The 25,606-nt window shown below is 30.6% G+C and overlaps 1 protein-coding gene across 2 annotated transcripts in view; it reads left to right on the top strand.

Moving 5' to 3' along the window:
- The window catches only part of LOC112601014 (protein trachealess), a 118,594-nt gene that overhangs the window by 82,931 nt on the left and 10,057 nt on the right, over window positions 1-25,606 (top strand). Inside the window, exons 1-5 of one of the 2 annotated variants that reach the window (XM_025348411.1) lie at window positions 3,313-4,252; window positions 16,304-16,545; window positions 22,718-22,797; window positions 22,865-22,954; window positions 24,914-25,085. In XM_025348411.1, coding sequence (XP_025204196.1) covers window positions 4,041-4,252; window positions 16,304-16,545; window positions 22,718-22,797; window positions 22,865-22,954; window positions 24,914-25,085 — 796 coding nt within the window. In that variant the 5' untranslated portion in view covers window positions 3,313-4,040. Of the gene's footprint in view, window positions 1-3,312; window positions 4,253-16,303; window positions 16,546-22,717; window positions 22,798-22,864; window positions 22,955-24,913; window positions 25,086-25,606 lie in introns of those variants that run through there. The other variant, XM_025348410.1, reaches the window with a different exon arrangement.

Here is a 25,606-nt window from a genome sequence, read left to right as displayed (position 1 = left end):
TATATACAGTTACATTAATTTACCAAGTTTCCAACAATCTTCTAATAGGTTTTATGTCCAATTTAAACCTTGGTTAATATAATATTTTATAAAATTATTCTATTTCTAGTCTACATCAACATTATTTAAGAAAATATAATATGCATAATACATTTTATTATATATATATTAAAAAAATTATATTGTGGAAAAATATTTAGTTATCGATTGTCTTGAAATGTTAACTTCATTAAACTAAAATACTGCATTTCGGAGTCTGAACTACATAAATGTTTAATAAGCTATAAAAATATTGCTTACGTTCTAAATATTATTAGTATATAATTTTTGATTATAATTAGCCGGTTTCTAATAATATTTATTAATAATGATGTTATTATACATAGCTAATCCTGTTACATTATTTTATAAAATAAATAAGATTTAAATTTATCTATTTAAATGTCTATACCCACTAATCTGTTATAATGTACATTGATATACCTGATTAATATAATAATTATTTATTGCTATAGTTAATATAATTATAATTTGGTAACATAGCATTTAAAAAAATAGTACCACATTAAAGCAAACATTATGCAACTCCTGCTGGTTGCCATAGTTGCTTAATCCACAAAGTAGATTTTGGCATGTTATCCACACATGCTTTATAAATATCAGTGTATGATCATAATAATTTACTCATATATAAGCTCAATTTTGTTTTTAATGTCAAACTGCTCATTATAAATTCCACGTGACGAGCGATTGTTCATCAGTAGATCACGTCGATCAAGCCCCATAAATAATATAAATATTCCATTATATTTTAGTGTACTGCAGGAACAGATAGGACTGTGATGGAATGTCGAGCCGGCCATTTGCCAAACACCGACGTCGGTGGCGGTGGCGGAGGTCCGCAAGCGAGTAACGTCCTGAATATTGATTTGGGTAGAGACCCCCTTTATATACGCGCCCCCCACTTTATAGGTATACATAAATGTATACAGAGTACTCGCTATTTTACAAGAACGATATCTACATCTCGGTGTATACTCATAGGTATGTTTCATTTGGATTTTTATTTATTATTCAATCTGACCCAGTTTGTATGATTTCTCGATAAAATAATATATGTATCACTGGCATTGACATAATATGGCATTATAAAATGATGTACACCTAAATTAAATTAATTCGTTATATTCTATATAATATGTTACGTATATCTGTATAGTGTGTAGGTACTGTCAAATTTCGAAAACGCGTCCTTATAACACGTTTAGTCCATTGAAAATAATTGGACGTGATTTGAAGGTATAAGTGGCTATATCATTTGCCAACCGATAATTCTTTACATCCCCAACTTGATTTTAGTTCATTGGTAAATAATTACGTTTTAAGTTATTGTAATATTTATTATGCTCGCATATATTTATTTAATATTCAGTTTTAATACTATAATTTGACTTTAATTTGTAAACTAGGTAGGTATATATTGAAATATTACCTACATTTGTTTCATACATTCATAATGCTTAAAACATAAAATGATAAAATTAGTGTGACGATTGGTGTATCTTAATTCTTAAATGGGTCGTGTTTTACCACAAAATTAACGTAGCGTAATAATTTTTTTTAACTGGTTAGTAGATGACCTTTACACGTTTTTCGGTGGTTTATGAAACGAATTAAATATAAAATTATGTTTATTCTATTTAAAAATTAATAGATGATTCACTGAAGTGTGATAAATTATGGTGAAAACATATAACTAATAATGTTTTACTAACGTGTTTAAAAAAAAAACATAATATTGAATACTTTATATCTATAATAAATTATCATTAGTTTTTTATTATAATAATAATAATTTTTTTGTATCCATACTTTTATAATTACTTAATTGTATATTTGAAAATTTAGCTTCAAAAATATTTTTGTACCTATATTGTTCTTCTATAAATAGGTAGGTACGTATAATAAATACAAATTTATTTTTATATATTATACTCATTTTTTATTGATTTATAGAGTACCTATAACTACTCGTATTATGTTTATACACAATTTTTGTAAACGAAATATCATTTCTCCGCTTATAAATAAATAAAATAAAATATACCTATCTAGGTAATTTAAATATTAAATTGTAAATAAAGATTGTTACTAGATAATAATAATTAATATTAAATAATTTTATATGGGTATTGGGTATATAATCAATTCAACTTTATGCGTATGATGTAATCAATACCATTATGTATATAATATAGACTGCAAAACAGTATAGGTACACTGTAATTTTTAGATATAATCTATATTTGATATAGGTATGTTATAGGTTATGTATTTATAGTCGTACAGAATATTAATAATTTATTTACGTTTTTAAGTTTTTTTTCAAATTTGTTTTTATTTGAATTTAGGCACAGGCACATAGCTTATAATTCATATAGCCAGTATATAAATACCTATAATCTATATAGCATATAATCATAATTCTGCTTTTTTATTCTTCGACCATATGAATGCATTTAGGTAGGTATATGCCATCATATACCATATGTCCCTTTGACAGCAAGTATATTTCGTCATTCGGTGATGTACAATCACCTATAAGCAATATAGGTAATGAGTAATGACATAGACATATAGTGTTCATGCTTTACAATACTTATAAATAATGTTATAGGGTTAGTAAGTATACTGTAGGTAAACGACTGCGCCGAAACGATAACAATTAAAAATATCTATATAAATCGATAAGAACCAAAGTATATAGGTACCTATTAACACAACGCGCGTAACACGCAGTATACACATCGCACGCACGGTAGTCTACAGTAATAATAAGGAAAATCAGCATCGGAAACGGGGCGAGAAAATGGATCGTGCTGAGGTTCTAAAACCCACAAGATTCTGTAGCTTTGGGGAAGAGCGCCTCGCACCTACTGCGCCCATCCACCCATCCGAACACACACACAAACACACCCACCACCATATATTGATGTACATATATACGGATGTACTGTATAGCCATATAGGTATTCGTTAGGGGCGAGGGGGAGACGCACGTGACGGCCGTTTCCGCCGTTAATGAATATAGTTCGGCAAAACGGTATAGCATAATATAATATGCGCGTCGTACGGTGTAACAAAAATAGTAACAGGTAAGCGACGGCGGCGGTGGTGACGTGACGTTCGCGCGCGCGTACGTGGGTGGAGCGTGTGGAGGACCAATGGTGTACGTGCCTGGGCGTGTCCGGCGAAGAGCGCGCGCGCTCCGCCGCCGTCTGCAGCGTTTCGGTTGTGTCGCGCCGCGTCGAACCCTCCGCGCGCCGGCACGAACGACCGACGTCGTCTCAGTGCGGACCGCAACCAGCCCGTCCCGGACGTGTCGTCTTGGATTTTCTCGTGACGCCGCGCTCGCGCTAACATATTGGTGACCGCCGATACGACGACGTGTGATTGCTGCCGTTACGATAACACATTTCGATAATTTATTATTAAGCAACACTCGCGCACACCCAAATAATTTAATAATATAATTATAATGTTAAAATAATACGCATCGTACGTTTACGCGATTACTAGGCATCGCATCGCCACCATCGCCGCCGCCGTCGCCACCGCCTGTATAATAGGTAATAGCGTTATTTTATGTACCTATACTTTCGTGAGCATAATTATTACGGCGTGCCATGAAGATCTCGAGCGACAAATCGGAACGTTTTACATTCGTCTGACTTTGAATTTTCGTCCACGTGCTTGTACCCTACGCGCGCATACAGGGTGTAACAACACTATAATATTATACGTCACTAGTGAACGCGTATACCGGTCTAATCTATACGACTTGTTTGGTCGTATAAATCGTTTGGTAGTGCCGTCGTCGCGCGTGTTTAGTTTTTGTCGTCGTCGTTGCCGCTGGTGTCTGTGTCGCAGGTGTTCGCCGTCGGATAATATATTTTTATAAGCTACGTACGCGATGCGCTGCCGCAGCTAACACTTGACGCTCGCGCTCACGTACGCTGGATTTTTCGCACACGCACGTCATGCTGCCGTACCAGGCGATGGCCATGGACTACGCGTCCGCGTCATTCCAGCGACATCCGGCCGCCGCCAACGTGGGACATCATCACCACGCGGCCGGCGGACCCGGCGGCGGTGGCCCCGGGTCGGCCGCCGCGTTCAGCCCGTCGTGGTTTGTGCCGGCTGACTTGTGCATGCCGTTCGCCAAACAAAATCAACCGCTCGTCGAACCCGGGTCAGTTTTATAACATCATGCCCCAGCTATATTATTATTACTTTAAATTTGTCAGCAAGTTCCGGTATAACCCATATGACTATAGGCATCCGTCGATCGTTATGGCTTACATCATGCAAATGTGACTATTTAATTTTACTAATGTATCTATACGCGTGCGTAACTTATAACTTAATAATCCAAAGTTAACTTTTCCCATAAATTCATCTATTCCCAGACCCTGCCATAGTAGCTATATAATATATTATAAATTAGGTAGATGAGTACCTATTAATATGGTTTCGTTAATATATATTAATTGTCGAATATTTTTCATAATAACTTATTAAACATTAACGCCATATACCTACTTAAAATACACATAATATATTGGTATTGTTTATATTATAATATATTATTTAAATGCTACGCTATGTATTATATAATGCACGCTATAGCTATAAATATAATCGCAATGTTATATATTATGTAATAATTAATATTTTATATTATTTAAGTATCATAAATCATAATTTTATACTGTGCTAAAATGATATACATCGGAAACTTAAGAATCACCTTTACTCGAGTATGGCGTATAATCCACTGTAGTACCATTAGATACATTTTGAAAACTGATTACATTTAAACAATTATTCTAATAACCTTTAATTTTCTAACTCTAGTTATAAGTACCTATAATATAATGAATATCAAAAAAAATTAAAAAAAAAATACCTATGCGAATATGTCATAAAATGTATCTGATTTCCAGTGTAAAGAGGTAGGTACTGCCTGTACAGATTTTCGAGCTTTTTCATACAAACGCAATGCACATAGTAAAACCAACAGGTTCTTCTTTAATATTTCTATTAAACTAATGAATTTTAAATCACAATTCTATAGTGAAATCTATAACTGTTTAAATTGGAATCAATCGATTCGATCAGAACTTTCCAATAAAGAATAGTTAAATATAATTTAATTTATAAGTACACCTATTAATTTCGCTAAATATTTATATAACTTTCTATTTGACAAACAATAATTAAATATATTAAAGAATATTATTAACACGTTTGAAACTTTTTTAATTGTAATAGTTATTTTAAAATTTTTTCTATGGTTTGCAATTCACAAATATTTTGTTTTATTGTTAAAACTCTGGTTTTAATTAAAGTTATATGTATAGATACGTCAATGCCCACGATAAATTGGCTGTATATTATACAACCATAGTATTTAATTTTACGTGTGTCAACTTCTTCAGTCTTACCTCTCTGTATATGTTACACATATTTTAAGTTGTATATACCATACTGTCATAAATTTTATATTTTCTCGAAAAAAATAATACATAATGTGACATAAGAAAGGAATGATCGATTGGATTTTTTGATTTACCTGCATCTGTATATTCTTATTTCTAATTCTTTTTTGAATATAAGATTCAAAATCTATCATAAAAGTTCATAGATAATATCAAACGATTAATTTTGTTAAAAATTTGGAGCAATAAAAAATCATTTATTTACTTCGGAAATAGCATTCTGTTCCTATTCAAATTTTTCTGAAGAAGCGAAGATAAGACGCGTGCCGAAAACGGTTCGGAATTCCTGAACACGACGACTACGGTTGTCATTGTTAACGTTAATTGGATGCGGGTGGCCTCCGGACGGCCATGTACTTTTCATTAGCGCCCATCTTACCAGTTACGACTGTACATAGTGTGTAGTACCTATATACGTTTCACGGTCTTGATAATAACTACTGCTACTGATTATCGACTCTCCAGTCCTGTTAATATCTCAGGATGACTTTGCGCGTTTGTTTGTTGTTTATAGTCACAAAGCTGTAGATTCATCAAAACTATACCTTACTATTATTATTTTTTTTAAAGATTCCTTTTATAAATCCAATCGTTTATAATAGCTATGACTATTCTTAGGCCCTCTTTCCCCGAGTTGATGTGCACCGTTCGTATTGTAACAAGTGTTTATATTAATCGCTGGTGGTGCAGAACGGGTGCATCCCAGGGACGCCACATTACAAAATGTTAATAAAGTATGTGTATGGTACTCTTATATCATCAGATAATCGTCCCACGATTTGGTTATCTTTTCATTTAATCTTTTGTTCTATTCAGAGAACTAAAAATATCTTGTCATTTGAATGTAAAACTATTTAAAAGAAGCATATTGTTACGTACTTAATTGAAAAACTTAATATATATTATAACTATAATTGCTTTGTTTTTTTTTTTTTTTTTTGGTCACCGCCTCCAGGCCACTTTTATGTCATTCATGAGTAAATTTTTAGAGACATTATTTTTTAGAAAATTATTATTTTAAACAGATTTATCGTTGTCGTTTAGGTTTGTCAATAATTCTAATGATAGCTGTTGCCACTTCTATAAAAATGACATGAGTACAAGTGCCATTTAGTCAAAAATCTGCTGGAATAGTCAAATGAATATTTGCTAAAAAAAAAAAAATAAAATAATAACGACTTAAAAAATAAATATTGTAAAAAATAGTTCCTTGACTAGGTACTAAATCTATAATAAATTATGTAAATTTAAAAAATTACACACTACAAAAAATGTATTCTTCTGTATTTATAATCATTACTGATTTTATTTATATTAATGAAGCTTAGCAAATTTTCCTGCCTGCGTTAAATCTACTATTGAATCATATAATATAATATTATATTATTGAACAAATATTTGTATATATATTATAAATAGCGACTATTAATTCCAATTTTTTATTCATCTACAAACTATATTATTAGGTTCATTCTCAATTTATCTCTTTGAGATTTTGGGAATTGTAAATAACTAAAAAACATATATTTATAATTATAATTAAAAATATCGTGAATTTATGTTAAGGTACATTTATTATATATTTATGTTTCTCGGCTTTAATATTAGAAATCATAATCACATATCGAATTCATTGTGTTGAAATTATTAAATTCTCTTTTAAGATATATAAGATATTCTATCGATACTATAAAGGTACTTATTAAATAACAAACAACGCGTATATAGGTATTAGCTAAATCTTTTTTTTTATCTGAAATAACTGAAATGTATTGTAGTTAGACACACCAAAATAAAGGGGTATACAGTGGAATATAATAAGACTCCTTTGGCGTTTTCTTTTTAATTTCCTGAATTACTATTTATTATCGCCTGTTGATAATAGGTAAGTACACATACGGAACCTTTCATTCTAGTACAGAACTAACGTCAGAGCGCCCGTGATCGTATCAGTTGCACCCGTATTTTAGCAGCTCATTTCCGTCTACGTAGCTTACACATTATATTCCTATGGGACTTCAATACTGTTGCATTGCTGCTGACCAAATGTCTTTATTTCTGAGTTTTATGGTCGTGTGGCCGAAAAACACTCGTAAATTCCCCTTTTTCTTATACACAGTATACACCGTATACAAGTCGTATTTTTTTTTCTTTAACGACCAACCCATTATCTGAGACCATGTCAATATTATCTGAATGCAACGAATGTTATATTTTTTCCGTTATCCATTTTAGCTGTCTATATAATTATAGTTAGTTTGATTATTAGTATTTTATTTTAAACATTATTATAATTAGATTACTAATAACATGTTTTGTTTATTTGCTAATATGTTAGTCAATACGAATTAATATAATTCGTACTATTATATTATTATAGATAGTCATACTATAACTGTATTGTATTGGAGTAGTTATTAGAACTTAATACATAGGAACGATTAAAAGGAACTAACACTGTAATTAGATATTTAATATTTATTGAGACGTTAGTTTACATAAATTATAAATATTTTTCTTAAATTAGATTAATATTAATTTTTGTAAATTCGATTAAAATTATAGAGTTACATTTTATCTTTTAATCCAAAAATACTTTTAGTTTATATGTTTTTAGTACCTGCTAGTTTAATATATTGATATATGTAATGCATAAAAACCTAAATGTATGCTCCATTAAATATAAAAAATACTCATAACATCTGTAAAAATGTCAATTCAAATCATTGGACAGTCGAGTTTTTTTTTATATAATGTGATGCCAAAAATGTATTTCTTGTTTTCATTGCAACATTTTGCAATTAGAAATCAAATATAAGTAAATATCTGTATCCATTTTTGTGACGTGTTATTACTGTTATTTACAAGTGACGACTTCCAATTCACCACACCCTTTATTACATTATACAACTGGTATTATTTATATGTCGAGAAATTAAACCAATGCAACAATTAAATCATTAATTTCAACAACATTTAAATTTTATAACTTTATAATATTTATGTTTATAATCATCGAAACGTGAAACGACATAAGTTTCAAACTTGAAATCAAGTTGACTAAAACAAGGAAAACTACCCTTTTAAACTCAGCGATTTTTCCTCCCTCTGGAGATACTATACAAACGACTATGAAACGACTGATTAAAAATGTACCCACTATAAAGTTCGTTTTTTACGAGTGTTATTCCCCTTTCATTTGCTCAACAATTGTAATTTGTGGAAATATTTTTTATATGTATATACGAGTATATTAACACGTTCTAGAAGTATGGTTTTAAACATATTTTATGCGTTATACGTAAACAAATAATAAAACACCCTAGTGTTTGTTTGCAAAATAAATCTATGTTGAGTATATAGTTACTACGAATTTTTCTATAGCTTTAGAAATAGGATGGGCCGAACTCGTATTGGCATAGAATCGAAAATCGCCATAACGATACATTCATTTTAAATATTTTATAGGCAACAGACGGTGCATCCGAGAAAAAGAATAATATATCCGATCACATACGCCGCATTTGACTTAATTTTGTGGTGATGCGAAGGAATGCTCAGATAATTTTTTTTTAATACGAAAAACCCACCTAAAAACCATTCTTTTTTTATAAAATATACGATAAAAATTATTCAATGTAATTGAATATTTACTTAAAATCTTTGTATTCATTATCATATAATGCATTATTGACATTATATGATATTTATTATTTTGTCTATACAAACTTTCAACAATAAAAAAAAAATTGGTCAATTTATTATTTCAAACTATTAGTCGAAAGACTGCAGCGTATCAAATAAACTCAAATTCAATATTCATCAATGGCCATGTCGGTTGGAGTTTGTTAGGCAACTTTTTTGAAAATCATAGTTTTACTAACTTTGCTATTCCAAAAATAATCGTTATACATTTGATAACAGCGGGTACCTGTATTATATCACATTTATATTATAAACACTGCTTTTATAGACCACCTTGACTTCACGCTTGTGGCAAGCGGATATTCGAAGTGTTTTGGTGGAGCAGAACGATAATGTTTCTACCGCATCAGATAACATCTGACGTGTGGCGATGATGCGTGTGGCACTTTTGCACATACGCACAATTCTATTTATGCTACTGAATATTCGATCACCGTTATAGCCGCGTGGGTACGTACTTACACATGTAATCGGTACGCTAAAACTGCGAACAACAACAACAACAACAACTATAAACACCTCCGTTACGGTTACGTAAACGTCACGATTTTCGAGTAGAGTAAATAATAATAACAATAATAATATATGAAAGAAATAAAAAATAGCCGAGAATCGATTACTTTCGTCTTAACCGCGGTGAAACCTTCAGGTAGGTACACCGCTGCACCGGCAGGCCATTATCGCGCGTATAATACGTTACGTTATTCAGGAGGTCAGTTATCGGACGGATACGTGATTCCGCGGTCACCACGCAGAGACTCGGCACCTGCAGCGGCGCGGTCTGCAGGTCGCGGCCGACCCTCCGGTGACGGTGGGTCGGCCGCCGGTCAGGGGTGTGGTGGGCGCGCGTCACGCCGCCGTACTATATCGTCCACGCGAGTACACGTGATGGTGCGTCCGCACGTACCTATGATTTCGCCGCCCGCCGACCGACACTATATACGCGTACCTATATACACACACACACACACACATATGCGTCGGACGTGACCGCTGGTGGTGCACGCACGCACGCACGCACGTGATACCAGCTCTGACCGACCGACCGCGACTCGGTTCGTCGTCGTCGTCAGCTGTGCCGCGTGCCAATTCTTGCACACAATATACAAAACGTGCGATGACACGACGAGACGAAGATAATAATAATAATAATAATACACGCATACACGTCTGATTTTAACGGTATATGGTTTATACATAATATGCATACCGGGTAATTGGTTGCTCACCGTTTTCTTTTCGTGTCGTCTTGATTACAATCTGTTATTATGTTATTGTCAAGTCCGCCGTCCATCGCTATATGTTTAACTCGATCATACATTATTATTATTATTATATTATGCGATTCGCGTACCCTATATATTATGCTTTCGTCTTCGGACCACTGTATTTTATCGGCTGTATCGGACAAATTTATAACGATATTCTATCTTTGTATGTATATGCTGTTAAATTACCAGTATTTCAGTCTTCTCATATCGTATCGATGTATAACATAATAGTTATTTATATCGTGTATCGCTTGTATTGTGTATATAAGCTGCAGAGCCACGTATATATTATTACCTTCACTTAGTTAAAAATATATATTACGATATCATAACCGTATTCTATACCTATTAAACTATATAGCATAATATAGTTATTAGGTATATTTATTTTTAAAATAAGAACCTACTCGTCGCAATATAATACAGTAGATATTAATTAATATTATTCGTCATAACGTTGGTTAATTAAAAAACAGTTTGAAGTAGTGTTGATGGACGCCCCTTTCACTCAAGCATACAAACCTTGTACGAAAAAAAAAAATATATATCAAATTTCTTATTGTTTTATTATATTACAGAATATTGTAAATACATATTTATTTAAAATGAAAAAAAAAACAACATTGGTTAATGTATAAACACACAGGAGTCAGGAGCATAGTCAGGGGAGTTTTAGGTGTTGTAATTCCCCTCTTCTAGTTTTTAAAAACATTTTAACTTTTGTTTATTATTGATATAAGATGATCTATACCTACTTCTATGGTATAAGTGGCTTCCAATTACTATAAACTATGACTAGTTTTTAGAACTTATCTAATTGTTTTATTATATTATTACTATACTTTATCAATTTATAAGACTTAATGTATAAAAATATATTGTAGGACGTAAGAGGTACATACTATATTGTATGAACATAATTTACAATAGCATTAAAGTAAATTTGATTGTAATATTTTTACCAGTAAAATATAGTACTTATATTAAATTAAAATAGCTAATGTAAAAAATATAAGTCGGGTGTTGTGTAGACGAAGAGTGACAACATAAAATTGTCCAGTGGGATAATCTTCATTGGAGAGGGTTTGTAAAAGTTGCAAACACAGTCCCACGGGAAGTTCGATTTTCGAGGATGTCCAGTTTTCATAGGTCTCCGATGAATTGCAGGTAATAGACCTTCTTGCTGGCTTTTACTGCTTTCTCGTCATAAAAACTTGAAAGGGAGAAAAATGCATTTCCAGTGAAAATAACTAAAATCACGTACAAAATTTTTCGTCTAGGAATCGACATATTTTATAGCTTTTAACAACATCTCTGTAAATCCAAAGAATTTATTTTAGAAATAATAATAATAATAATAATATGTATAATAATGAATGAATAAAGGATAATTCTAATATTTCTCTTCTCTTTTTTTATTGATCATTCTCTCTCTTCTGTTATTGTTCAGAAGAGATTGATGATGGATTATTTAATCAAACACTATAGAGCGGCGGCTTTCAGTTCAGGTCAAAGGCAACAAGACCCGGTAGCTGTTCTGGATTAACACGGTGTTTCTCGCACTCTCTTAAAAATGTCGAACAAACAATAGAAATGAAAGAAGAAAAAAATTAATGTCTACGAATATAAAAAACAACGTTTCACGTGATCCGTAACGGAATGTTATTAATATAAAATGAGATCAACAGCCATTTGTATTTTACTTTGTATTTGAAAAAAAAGAACAATAACAGAACAAAAAAAAATATTTTAAGAATACTAAAATTCACTATAATATAATTTAAAAAATGTTAAATATTTTTTGCATATTTTTTTATTTATTTTTCTAATATAAACGATTCTGGAATTAAACTAGAAATCATATTTAAATAAAACCTATAATATCTGACTTAGTCAATGAACTATAACTATACAATCGTTGAAATATAGATAATATGAAAAAAGTAGTGCGTTTACAATTGAGTAACTAGAAAATGAGAGAATTAATGAAACCATTTTTTATACTTAAAATAAATTTATACTGAGTTTAGTTTAATGTTTCTCTATCTCTTATATGAAAAAATAACATCGCAAATACAATTAATTATATAAATAAGTATTAATATAATTTCAATTATAATTGTCTAGAAATAAAAGTTTTATATTTTTGAAATAAAAAAATAAAAAATGTATTCAAAACCATGTTAAAACCACTCAATAGTGTATTTAAATATTTTAAATACGCTAAATTTACAGCAAGATTATTACCTAGGTAAATAACATTTTTTATAAAATTCGATTTGAGTGAATTAAATAGGTGTTAAATTAAATTCTAAGCGTTTTTACTCAGTTTTATTATAATATCCGTACATATTATTGTGTCTTAAATCTTAATAATATATTGAATTACAGCCAATAAGACATAACATGGATCATTTTTGGTTTTCACCAGTCATATTACTCATATTGTTTTGATAAATTGGCGAATTTATGAAAAAGCGAGAATTGAAATGGAATGTGACTGACGGTCATTCGATACTTAAAATGTTTTTACACGAGCGCATGTGCAGTGTGCAACTACTCACAGAAAAACTCACACACATATATGCTCATAGTCATATATATAAGTCCATCTGTAAAAGCGAAAATGTTTTTCGAAAGAGAACCGGTAACCTAATAAACACGGTGTGTATATTGGTGCGGGGTCCAAAGTGCCGAGTGGCCGCCGACACAGCTCGTACAGTCCCGCGGGAACTTCCACCGCCTCTTCTGGTCGGGCAATTTGGTCAATTTGCTTCGTAAAAGAAGAGAAGAAGAACACAAGTGGCTGGCGCGCGCCAAGGGGAAACCGTTGTCATTGATAATTCCTCCTTTTTTTCCTCTCTTTCTATTTTCTCACTACACCTTGTCTGTCCCCTTGCGTACAACGAAACGCTAACGTTTTTATTTCCTCCACCGCCAATCAATGTGCACTGCGGGCACACCAGCTCGTGTGTGTAGGTGTATATATATGTTGTATGAACGTTAACTTCGTTTGCCTTTGAAACACGTTCAAGGGCTGCCAATACGACAGCGAAATTATTGCGTAATTTCTTGGACGCTGCAGTAATCAACGGTTGCGCTGTGTAACGATATACTTATATGTATTTGATTATCTGTGTCCATCAAAATATCAAAATACACCCGAATCTCAAATCATTATCAATCAATCTCCTAGCCTATCGTAACTCTTGATTATCACCGTAAACCTAAAAATATAATTTCAGCACTTAAAATGTATATATAACCCTCCACATGAGTAAAAATTAACCAAACGTTGACAACATAAAATGTATAGACATTTAATTTTTTTTTCCAATATACCTAGATAATATTATATAAGTAGTATCGATCAAAAAATTACTAGAACATTTGATCATCAATCGGTATTGTATAGTATTTACTCATGTGATGTATTATGATTTAGAAATGTGTTAATATATACGTTACTATTATATTAGATAGGCAATATTTTATTGAATACTAATTAGTTTATTTAAAAAAAATATCAACAATCTTTTATATATAGTTATGAAAACACAATATCAATAAAATATTATAATGATTAGTTTATCTTTAAGTACCTCCAGAATATATAAAATTGTCAAAACTAACAAAATATTTAAATTGAACAATTATTTCATCATCGTATTTTATGACATAGCCATTAAGGTACTAAATAAATAAAAACAAAACCCCATTCTTATGTCACTAAATTTAAAATGTCTTATTGTAAATATCTAATGTAATGATTAATTTTATTTCAATAATATTATTTCATCTTATTAACTCAAATGCGTTGTGTCAGAATGTTTTATGATTAGAATTATCATGCATATATTATAAAAAATAGTTGATAGTTATGCAATTTTTTAGTAATTGACTATTGTCAAGTATTATTTATCAATGCATATCAAATGTAATTGATTTAAATCACAATTAAAAATTTCTAGTATACATATATCAATAACAATAGATAAAAATAAATATCATGTTATTTTTATACTTTATAACAATAATAACTTAAATTCATTGTCAGAATGTATATACAATACACATATAAGCTTCTAAGTATAATATTAGAGGATGATATCCTAAAGTATATTTTTGATTAAACGTATAGTAAGTATATATATAATATATGACTCGGATGCAATTGATTATATGGAGAGGGTAGTGTTGGGTCAAGTCACTCCCAAGGGAAATCGGCAAATATCGGTGGACATTATTTTCCCCTTAAAAACAAACAAAGTCTTATTAATTTAAATTCGTTTTCTTCTAATAACTTCTGGGGTCTTATATGTTATATATTTAATTGATACCCGACGTTATAATTATATTTTACCTAAGTTCATTCCCCATCACACTCGTTGTCCGGTTGTCATGACATAAAAAAAATGTTTATATCGTAGCGTTAACTTATTATTTATTATTATTTTTTAATGTTACATTGACAGTATTTTTTTCTTGATCGCTCATGACACAATATATACTAAGCGGGAAATTTATTGCTTTTCTGACCAGGTTGTTAGTGAGAAATATGATACGATCGGTGTAAAAAAAATTTAACTTATATAATTTAACAATAAACGATTTATAATACCGAAAATGGTCGTGTCAGAATATGATATGAATGATCACAATAATAAAAAAAAAATGCATACCCGCTTATTGTCGTCTATGCAATAAAATGATCTTCGGGCAACACGCATTGCTCATAAATATTGAATATTGACTGCCGACTGCCCGCTATCGTATTTAGATCATCTATTGCATCAGTCGTGTATAATACTTCAGTATCAGCCAATCACGTTTATAAATACTAAAAAAAATCGATTAAAAATAAAAAAAACCTTCAATCGACTTCAAATAATGTATTTAAAGTTTATTAAATATTTAAACTCGAAAATCAATTGATTAAAAGGGGTTCAATGTATAAGATTAGTTATATAGTATTAGATTCAGATATTGGTACTTATTTAAAATAAACAAATTAATGAAATAAATTGTTAAAATCGGTAAAATCGGTAAAATCAAAATTCTCGAGATAATTAACTTATAGGTATTCTTGTATAGAATATTTGTATACATTAAATTTAATAAGCTACAGTTACTATATCATCCACATCGTTGGACATAGCGACAGTAGAATTATTATCCGTATGAATAAGCAATTCGAAAATTCGTGAAGGTCAGAATTTTAAACGCAACATCACGCTCTCTTGCACTCAGACATTATACTTATGGTTACTATGCTACATAAACGATATACACAACAACGATAACGAAATAATAATAGGTATGTATAAGTTTAACGATACAACATATATGATCAAAAAACCGGTAAATTTGAATTGTTGACAAATCCGGAAAATAGTAATAATAGTTAGCCGGCGCGCAGTGTGTGCGATATGATGTACATCGACGCATGTGACTCGAATATAACGCTCGGGGGTTCGTCCGTCTATTCCGTACATGGACTCGTCCGGTTACTTGATCAATATTATTGACGAAGACGACTACGTGTGTATGGTTTAATAATTAAAAACGAACTCTCGACAGCTTGTGCATTTTAATCGTCAGGCTTATAATATGTTTCAGCAACAAGTTCCATTAAATTTATTATTCCCATTAATCGATGTTATGTGTGAATAAACTTCTTTTAAAGCTTATCGGCTATCTATGGTTTTTAATTTTAATTTGTTTTTATTTATTATTTTTATTATTATTTTTTTTTTTTTTTTTTAGAATACTCGAGTTGAGAAAAGAAAAAAGTCGAGACGCAGCTAGGTCAAGACGGGGCAAAGAGAACTACGAGTTCTACGAGCTGGCCAAAATGCTTCCGCTGCCTGCAGCTATTACGTCACAGTTGGACAAAGCGTCCATCATACGGCTGACAATATCGTACCTGAAACTGAGGGATTTCTCAGGCCACGGTGACCCACCGTGGACTAGAGATGGCCCACAATCCACATCTAAAAACCTAAAAGGTATAGTAACATACATATCTATATTATACTGAATAATTAATGTCAGATGTCTATGTGAGAATCGATGGTATAAATTAATACTTTATAGTTATAAATATAACTTTTACTCTTCTAAACAAATTATTAGTTATAATATCTTTGATGTATAATTGAAGATTTTTAATAGAATTAAAACGTTCTATATTACAGACTAAAGAGTAACGTTTCTTTTAATATAGTTTATTTTTCGTGGGGTTGATGCCTGCACTTGTCGTGGACATTGCTTTTGACAATCACTAATTTGACGGATTCAGTTAAACTGCACCGACGACCTTATGGTTAAATCGCGTTTTTTCTTCCGGGTGCGCGAGTACAGTTTTTTTGGGGGTCGGAATAAGGAAGACAAAAATAACTTTTACACTTGACCGGCATTCAATTAAAGGGCAGATCTGTTTGAAATTTTAAAAAAGGGACTAAACATATATAATTTTCAGTATTTTCGTTATTCAATAAAAGTATAATAATGTATTCTTTATAGTTTTAAATTATACGATGTAATTTACAAATATTCTTATTTCCACGTATATAATTTGAACAAATTATTATTAAGAGCATCCTTAATTTACATAAATATTGACAGAAATTACCTTCTAAAAAATTAACATTAATTTCTTAACACATTATTTAATGTATTAGATTTATCATTACCGATGCAAATTATGCTGCTTTATTCGAGTAAATAAATTCAAACCATGAACAAAAACATGCACATTTTATCGCATTATACGTTTTGTTACGCTACAAGAAATAATCGTCTAATCAAATTATTACTACTACAAAAGGGCATACATAGTGCCTCGATAATTTAAGTAGATACATATTATATTATTTGAATTCAAAAAATATATATATATAGAAAATAAAATGTTAAGTTTTAATATTTATATCTATAAAAACGAAATATTAATAACAAATATTTTATATTTATTTTTCTAAATATATTTTATTGTTGATAATATTAGTCATGTATAATGTAGGTATAATAAATTATGTTTGTAAACTTATGGTAACAAACATGATTTATTCAGGTTTTTTGAAATTCCTTCGATTTTTAAAACTTTAAAATCACATTCTTAAGTAGTTAAGTACACTTTGTTGACACGTTTTACGTTTAATAATCCTATAATCTACCATGACAAACTTCGTTTTTGAAATACACCTCTTTAATTTTTATAAGAGACGATGACCACACTATGACCATCGTACAAATGTCAATCAAAACATTACGAGCTTGGTGTAATTCGATTTTGCGTTTAAATGCACTCGTCGAACGGTCAAGTAAATTCGTTTATTTTACCCAACGTTTATCGAATTACGCGTTATCGAGTGTCCGTCGGGACTATATAAGCCCGCGGGTGACAGCAGTCTTTTCATCAGTGTAGACTGTGCGTGTTATGTATGATGTGGTTTTACACACAAAATATATTGTAGATACCCTCAAACAGTACTGCTAAACATTCGATTTCATCAATTTTTATAAATACCTACTTTTTTTAATTCAGTAATTATTTTCTATTTCTTCGAAATTCAATGAATTTATCTAGGTATATATTTATTACGAAAATTATGGCACAAAAATAATGGTTTTTAGTAAAATATATTAGTAATTTCTACGAGTACGGCCCGATGCAATTTTACAGTAAAAATAGATATGGGTTATTGTATAATTTTCAGATGCATACAAGAGCAATAATCATAGTATAGTGTATAGTGATAACATAATACTCATATAATATTATATTGTAATATTTTCCGGTTCGTTTGATCGGCCGCAGCCGCGGGTGCTGCACGAACGATTGACTCCGTGTACATATTATGCAGTGTCCCGACTTCCGATAATGATGATAATAATAGTAATAATAACAGTAACAGTAACAATAATAATAATAATGATGATGATAACATTGGTGTATACGTAAGTCGTGGGTGCGCGCGCACACAATACGGATCTAACTAGCTTAAACGTCGCGTCGCCAATATTACGCGTATAAAAGAGGGTGACGGCGGTAGTGTTATTAGATTAACAAGGAGGCACCCACAGCCGACATCCCCGTGACAGCGTGCGCAACTTATACACATGCACATCCACACAAAACTCATACACACGCGCTTATACGATGAAATTTGCGTACATTATAAACGAACACTTTGTCACGAGCCAATTTGCATACGTAAGAGGCGCGAACGCGTAATAGGTTTTGTGACAGAAGAGGGCGATAGGCGTGGTCAAACTCGAAAATCATCGAGCGTATCTCAACGTTAATAATAATAATAATCGTAATAATAATAATGATTTATGTTCACGGTTTAATTATTATTGTATTGCTCTCGTCGCAAGATCGCCCATCTATCCGTCAACGTGCCGTCGAAGTCTTAGGCCACCCGCGTACATACAAATTATTGGCCAGCGACACACAGCTGCACCGATTTTTTTACCCCGATAAAATATAACATTATGCATTTTTTTTTTTTAAGTCAATGTATTATATATTTTATTTGACATTATTGCTATGTATTATTATAAATTATAATTATGATGTAGGTATTATTAAATCATAAAATGACTTTGCCGAAGTAGCCCTGTGAGGGTCGACCTAGTCTCATCTCGTGAAGTTGATCCGTTAAGTCACTTACCTCGTGTTCGATTTGACCTCACGAAATCAGTAGGTATCCCAAAAAGATGAATAAAACTATAATAAATATCAATTGTTTAGGTTTATTATTGCTGCTTCACGCGCAAAACTGTTACCAGGACAATTTCTAATGTCACGTATCAATTATCGTATATGGTTGCATTGTCTTATAGTCACTATATAGCCATATAGTCAAGTATCTATTTTTGATTTTAGATTCGTTGATATTCGTATTTTATTTTATGTGTTATGCTATTTTATATTAATTTTCTATTTTTTCTTCTCTTTCTTTTCTTTTTTTTTTATCAAAGTACATTGTATTAAAACGCGTTGTTATAGCAGTTGACATCATGCAATTATTTCATATGGTCTTTTCCAAAAATATATCTAATAGACATTTTTATTATGTTGTATGCATTTTTAGGTATAGCGTAGTCATTTGTGACTCTTGAATAATGTTTACGTGAAATAAAGAAAAAATACACTTCAGTCTAATAAAATAATATATTACGATTTTTAATTACAAATGCATTTAAATAACTTAAACAATAAAAGTCTTAAAAATAATATACATTTTACTAACGAAATACAAATATAGAATAATATAGATAATATTGTGGTCAGATGTAACTATATTGATCTCCCTACAATAATTTTACGATGTATAAAAATTGTTAGTCGTCATAACATCATGTGAACATGATGATTATAAATTCTGTTTAGAATTAATTGAATTATCCATGTTAGTTAATGAGTTAATTTTAAACATCATTTATTTGATATAAATATTTTCTACTGTCTCCTAGTTTATTTTTATTTTTATTGATTATTGCTATTCTCATATCATATACTTAGACTATACCGGTGAATGTCGTGAAATATTCTAGGGAATGCTTTCTAATGACAGTGACAAAACACAGTAACTATATAATACATAAAATAATTCAGAGCTTTCTTGTACGGTGACACAATAGGAAACTAGCGTGTAAAAAATAAAAAAAAAAATAGAGGGACAAGGACGCAGAAGCTAAAAGAACAAGAGACAGTTAGTAATTTGTGACTCGTGTCTTAGAAAAAAATGACAATTCTTTCCACGGATATCAGCACGAGACTCGAGAGCACATGCCCATTGTCCAATACCTAGGCCGCCAAACTCATCTCTCTCCACGGTCAATCATCCGATCAATATTTATGTCGTACCACCGTCACGGCAATTATTTTGATTACACTTCTTACCAGCAAAAATGTTATACATGCTATCGACATCAACATTATTATCACTATTGTATAGCGTACTTTAGATTGCTATCATCCACTGAAATACGCCTAACTCCATTACATCTTGTCTGGTTTGAAATACTATAATTTCATTGTAACTATTTCAATTTTTTTATTTTCAGAATCAAAATAGATAACTCTAATTCTAAAATGGTACATCTAATAATAAACTTATTTAAACATTTGGCACATTATATTTTATATAATAAGTTTTTCAATAACACTACCCCATTTATTAATTATTATTTCTAGAAGTTTTCTTATAAAAAAATAATATTTAAGATTTTATATTATATACATGCTATTAATTCAATCATAATACATCTATTTTATTTTAATTCATCGATATTATATTATTAGATTAATACATTATAAGGTAAAATTATGTATAAATGTATGTAAAAATATACATTTAGCTCTTACAATAACACTACATTTTGGATCATGCGGTGAAATCGTCACTATACTATGTGGTTTTAAACTAATAATAATTTCGTGTTGACAATATCTCAATAACCACAAAATTTGATTATAATTTGTGGGTATAATAATTGTAATAATATTTTCGTCAAACAAATCTGGCCGACATCACTTTAAAGCAAATTAAGAGTGCCTGGGGGTTTGTTATCATCACAAAGAGGAACTTGGGGTGAGAAGAGTTTAAAACACTACCCGACTGATTGCTGGAATCCATGAATAAACCTTAAGCTAACTGAGTTAAATATGAGGGGAGGACTTTAAACATTCCCCCCTTTCTCTTTTTATTTTTGTGGTTTCAATCAGCCACCCGCAAAATAGGGGGACGGGATTTGTTAAACACACACGCGCGCACCGACTTAAGTTAATTTGGATAACAAAGGTGCACTTCTCAACCCTATGTATATATATTTATTTGTGTTTACAGCCAAGCAAAAAAAAAGATAAATTTAAAAAACTTATTTAATAACAAGTAGGAGAGATTGAATTACAAATTTTCACCTGTTAAACATTGATCAATTTATTATATTTGATAAACCTTTGAAATCTGTAGTTGGTATATTATGTGAAGTGGCAAAGTTAGAATTTAAAAATTATTATTTATAAGATTATTTTAGTTATAACTTATATTTATATATTTTAATAACGATAAAGTATTTATATATATTACTTATAAATTATTTAATAATAAAGGCTTACTTGGCTATAGAAGTATAACAAAATCATAATTACAAATTAATGTAAAAATTACTCTTTTTATGATATTTACAATTTTTTAACGAGATAAAAATATGTAATCGAGCATTCACCCGCAATACCTTTACTATTATTTTAAATAAATATCTACTTATATCTCACAATTAATATTCTTGATTTATTTATTAATGTATTTGTTTAATCTACTATTATTATTATAATGAATTCCAATCGGATTTAAACCACTATAAAAAATAATAGATCAAAAATAAATCTGGCAATAAAAAGTTATATATTTTTCTTGGCCTAAAATAATATCTAAAAGTACAATTTACAAAAACTAATTTCATATTGTATTTGACACTCATATAGCATATATTCCAAAAGTTGGGAATTTTCCCCTTAGTAAAAAGAACAATAAATAATTGTTGACACCGCCAGGAACACATGTGGTAGTTGTCCCAAGGGACGATTCTCCTGCTACAATACTTTATGGTCTCTGGTAGTGGTGGTATAGACGATATTAGTATTTGGAATATGATAGGCATACCTATATATGCGTTGTCATAAGCATTTTTGTAAAAACAACAATGTATCTGTAACTGAACAAACGAAGATTAATTCATATTACACGTTTAAAATAAGTACATTTTTAAAAATAAATGTCCTTAATAATTTCAGAATTATTTATAGACTTGCTATTGGTTCGATTATTATACCGATTAATAAATGAGGGAGATATGTTATTAATACCAACACATATTATTACGCCAAACTGTTTGTGTAAAGTAAACGACCAAGTTGCCAAATGAAAGTCGCAAGGGTGCTTAGGGGACGAAAATGTTTACTCAGTTGAGGATTAGGATAGACTTTTTTGATTAAACTGGACGTATTTATGTAGGGGCTATGGAAACAGTTCTTATTTGAGGGAAATGATATGATTTTGCGCATTTAATGAAAAAAATACACAAACTGGATACCATATAATAATGTATACTATGTGTGATAAACATTAACTAGAAAATATAGAAAGTTTATACATGTTTCAGGAACCTCAGCTCGAAACAGATCTCCTAGTACCATAGCCTTGGAATTGTTTGAACAGCACCAAGGCACTCATATACTTCAAGTAAGAAATTTAAATATACGACTTTAAACCTCCTTGATACTATTAAAATTTCTTATAATTTTTACAGTCACTAGACGGTTTTGCGTTTGCGTTGGCTTCCGACGGACGATTTCTATACATATCAGAAACCGTGTCAATCTACCTAGGTCTTTCTCAAGTGAGTATTTTGAAATAAATCGTACAATATTAAAGCATATTTGTTACTCAATATTTTTTAGTATAGGTATATTATAAAACAACATAAATGCCAAGCTATATATTATTGAAGTCTTATACATCCCATACAACAAACTCCCCTTCAATAAAGGCATATATATATATAATATGAGTCGGACAATGTTAATAATTACGCTTAACGCTGTTCTACTTGTAACAACCGAGAAACACTTTGCTCCCTCATATACCACTATGTTTAATATATTAATCCAGTTTTAACTAAATAACAATATATAATTGCATAATCATTTGAATACATTGCAATAACGCGGGGAAACTTGATATGTACATGTGAAACAATACCATAGTATAATTTACATCAAACACTACCAATTTAACTCGGTATTGGCTTTGGTAAAAATTCAAATTTAAATTTTCCTTTTGCTAAAAACTCAATACAGTATTTTTAATAATAGTTATTTTTATCTAATACTTTAAGTAATTCAATATAGATAATTAGTATGATATATTTTCTCGATTCTTTCAAATATGTTAAATTAACGTAATGACATTAAAATAAGTTCACATTTTAATTAATTTAAAATTAAATTATTTCTGATTTGTGCATTGTTTTTCAAATGTTTTTAATATTATAACGTTATCTATTGCTTTAAAATATATTTTATTTCCTGTATTCTCTTGATTATGTATAATTGTTATTTCTTTTAAGTAAACCAAACTATATTTTTAGAAATACACTTTTTTTTTTCATAGAAATATTTAACCACAATTTACTGTTTAAATATCTCGTAGTTAAAATGATGAATTAAAATTATTATTTGTATTTTCCGAAGAAATTATACCTGTAAAAAAAATGTTTATACGATATTACTATGTACACAAATTTAACTATGACTCATTAATATTATATTAGAATGGTATATTTTTATAGACATAATTATTTAAAACAAAAGAAAAATAGTTTATTTACCAATTTCTTATATTTATCTTGTCAAATAAAAATTATAAACAATTATAGTTAACTAATATATCATTAGATATACATATAAAAATAATACATAAGTGATCAAGGTTATTTATATATATATATATATATTTATATTTCATAAGATTTCAAATAGTTACATAACATAATTTATTAACTCTGAATTTCTCAAAAGAATATATGTCGTATAAACTTAATTATGTACATTTTTTAGTCTTATTTACATAAAATTCATATTTTTAGTTTTTTTATTTAGTATTATCAACTAGTAAATATTTTCGTCTTATTTCCTGTATGTTCTCGTCAGGATGAACCATAAATATTATACTTGTATTTTTTTTAAATTTATAATTTTCAGGAGTGTTAGTTTTTAATAATATAACCATTACACATATATAGTATACATCCATATTCCAAAATACCAATGTTGTTTAGTTTGTTGGGCGAAATGTGATGTAGAAACAATCGTCAGTTCTAAAAACCAACCCTGCACACCATAGTCTTGTGTACAGGCCACGTCAAAAGCGCAAAAACCCTGGGTCTCCCCCGTGTCGGCCTTTGCAGCATAGCTATTGATTGTGTCAGGCGGGCGAGAGAGAGTACGGTTCGGAATTACGAATGAGGAACACGCTCGCACGGCTCAAGTGTACGTGAGTCGAATTCGAGTCGAGCTGAAACCCACCCGCGCAACCTTTAAAACCCGTCAATCCTCCCTTACCTTTCACTATGATAGGGTGATGAGGGGGGAATGTTTGTAGACCATGCGCACAGCCCTATGTATATAGACTAAATTAACGTTACGGACGGTAACAATGATGGACGATTCGGGAAGATTTTTCACTAAGTCCAAATAGTTTAATTCCTCTAGTAACGTACAGTCATATCTCAAAAAGCTTTCAAATGTCAAACTGCTATGTTATAGTTCCTTTACTTATCAGTGTTATTTTTTTTCAGGTAGAGATGACCGGTAGTAGTGTGTTCGACTACATTCACCAAGCTGATCATTCTGAGCTGGCTGAACAATTAGGCCTAGGATTGACTCAAGGCCAAGGGATGGCATCACCGTCGCCCAGTAGTGCCGGCTCCGAAGAAGGAAGTTCCAATGTAGGCACAGCAAATCCCGATGGTGAGTTTTCATCCCTTCAGTCAACGGTAGCCACACTCTACAACGTTTCACGTGATTAGCCACACGCTCACCCTGAGTGTTTTTTATTGCCCCGTCACGCCGTATAGAACACTGAAATGCAATCCAATTTATAACCAAAAAATAAAAATAAAAAACATCTAGTCCGAGGGAAAAATTAGTTTGGTCCTTTTTAAGTTACAATACGCTCTATCCGATAGTGCGTGACGGAGTATTTTTACGAATTGATACGAGGGGCTATGATTTTAAACCTAATACGAGTTCACACAATATAATTTTACTCAAGTACTAAATTTAAAAAAAGATGTACTAATTGAAATTGTTTTAATTCTGTCGAAATTATTTTTGGACTTAAATCATAGATCTTTTATTGTCTATAACTTAAGCATAAAATTTTTATTATAATATGTATAATATATTTAAATAATGAATATATAAAAACATAATCGTTTTTCACACACTATCCACCGATCGTGTGCTTATAGTTTGGAACATTATAATAT

This window comes from Melanaphis sacchari, unplaced genomic scaffold (genome assembly GCF_002803265.2).
Source record: "Melanaphis sacchari strain LSU unplaced genomic scaffold, SCAv2.0 Contig74_pilon_pilon, whole genome shotgun sequence".
Classification (NCBI taxonomy): Eukaryota; Metazoa; Arthropoda; class Insecta; order Hemiptera; family Aphididae; genus Melanaphis; species Melanaphis sacchari.
This window is presented reverse-complemented; position numbering and strand designations above follow the sequence as displayed.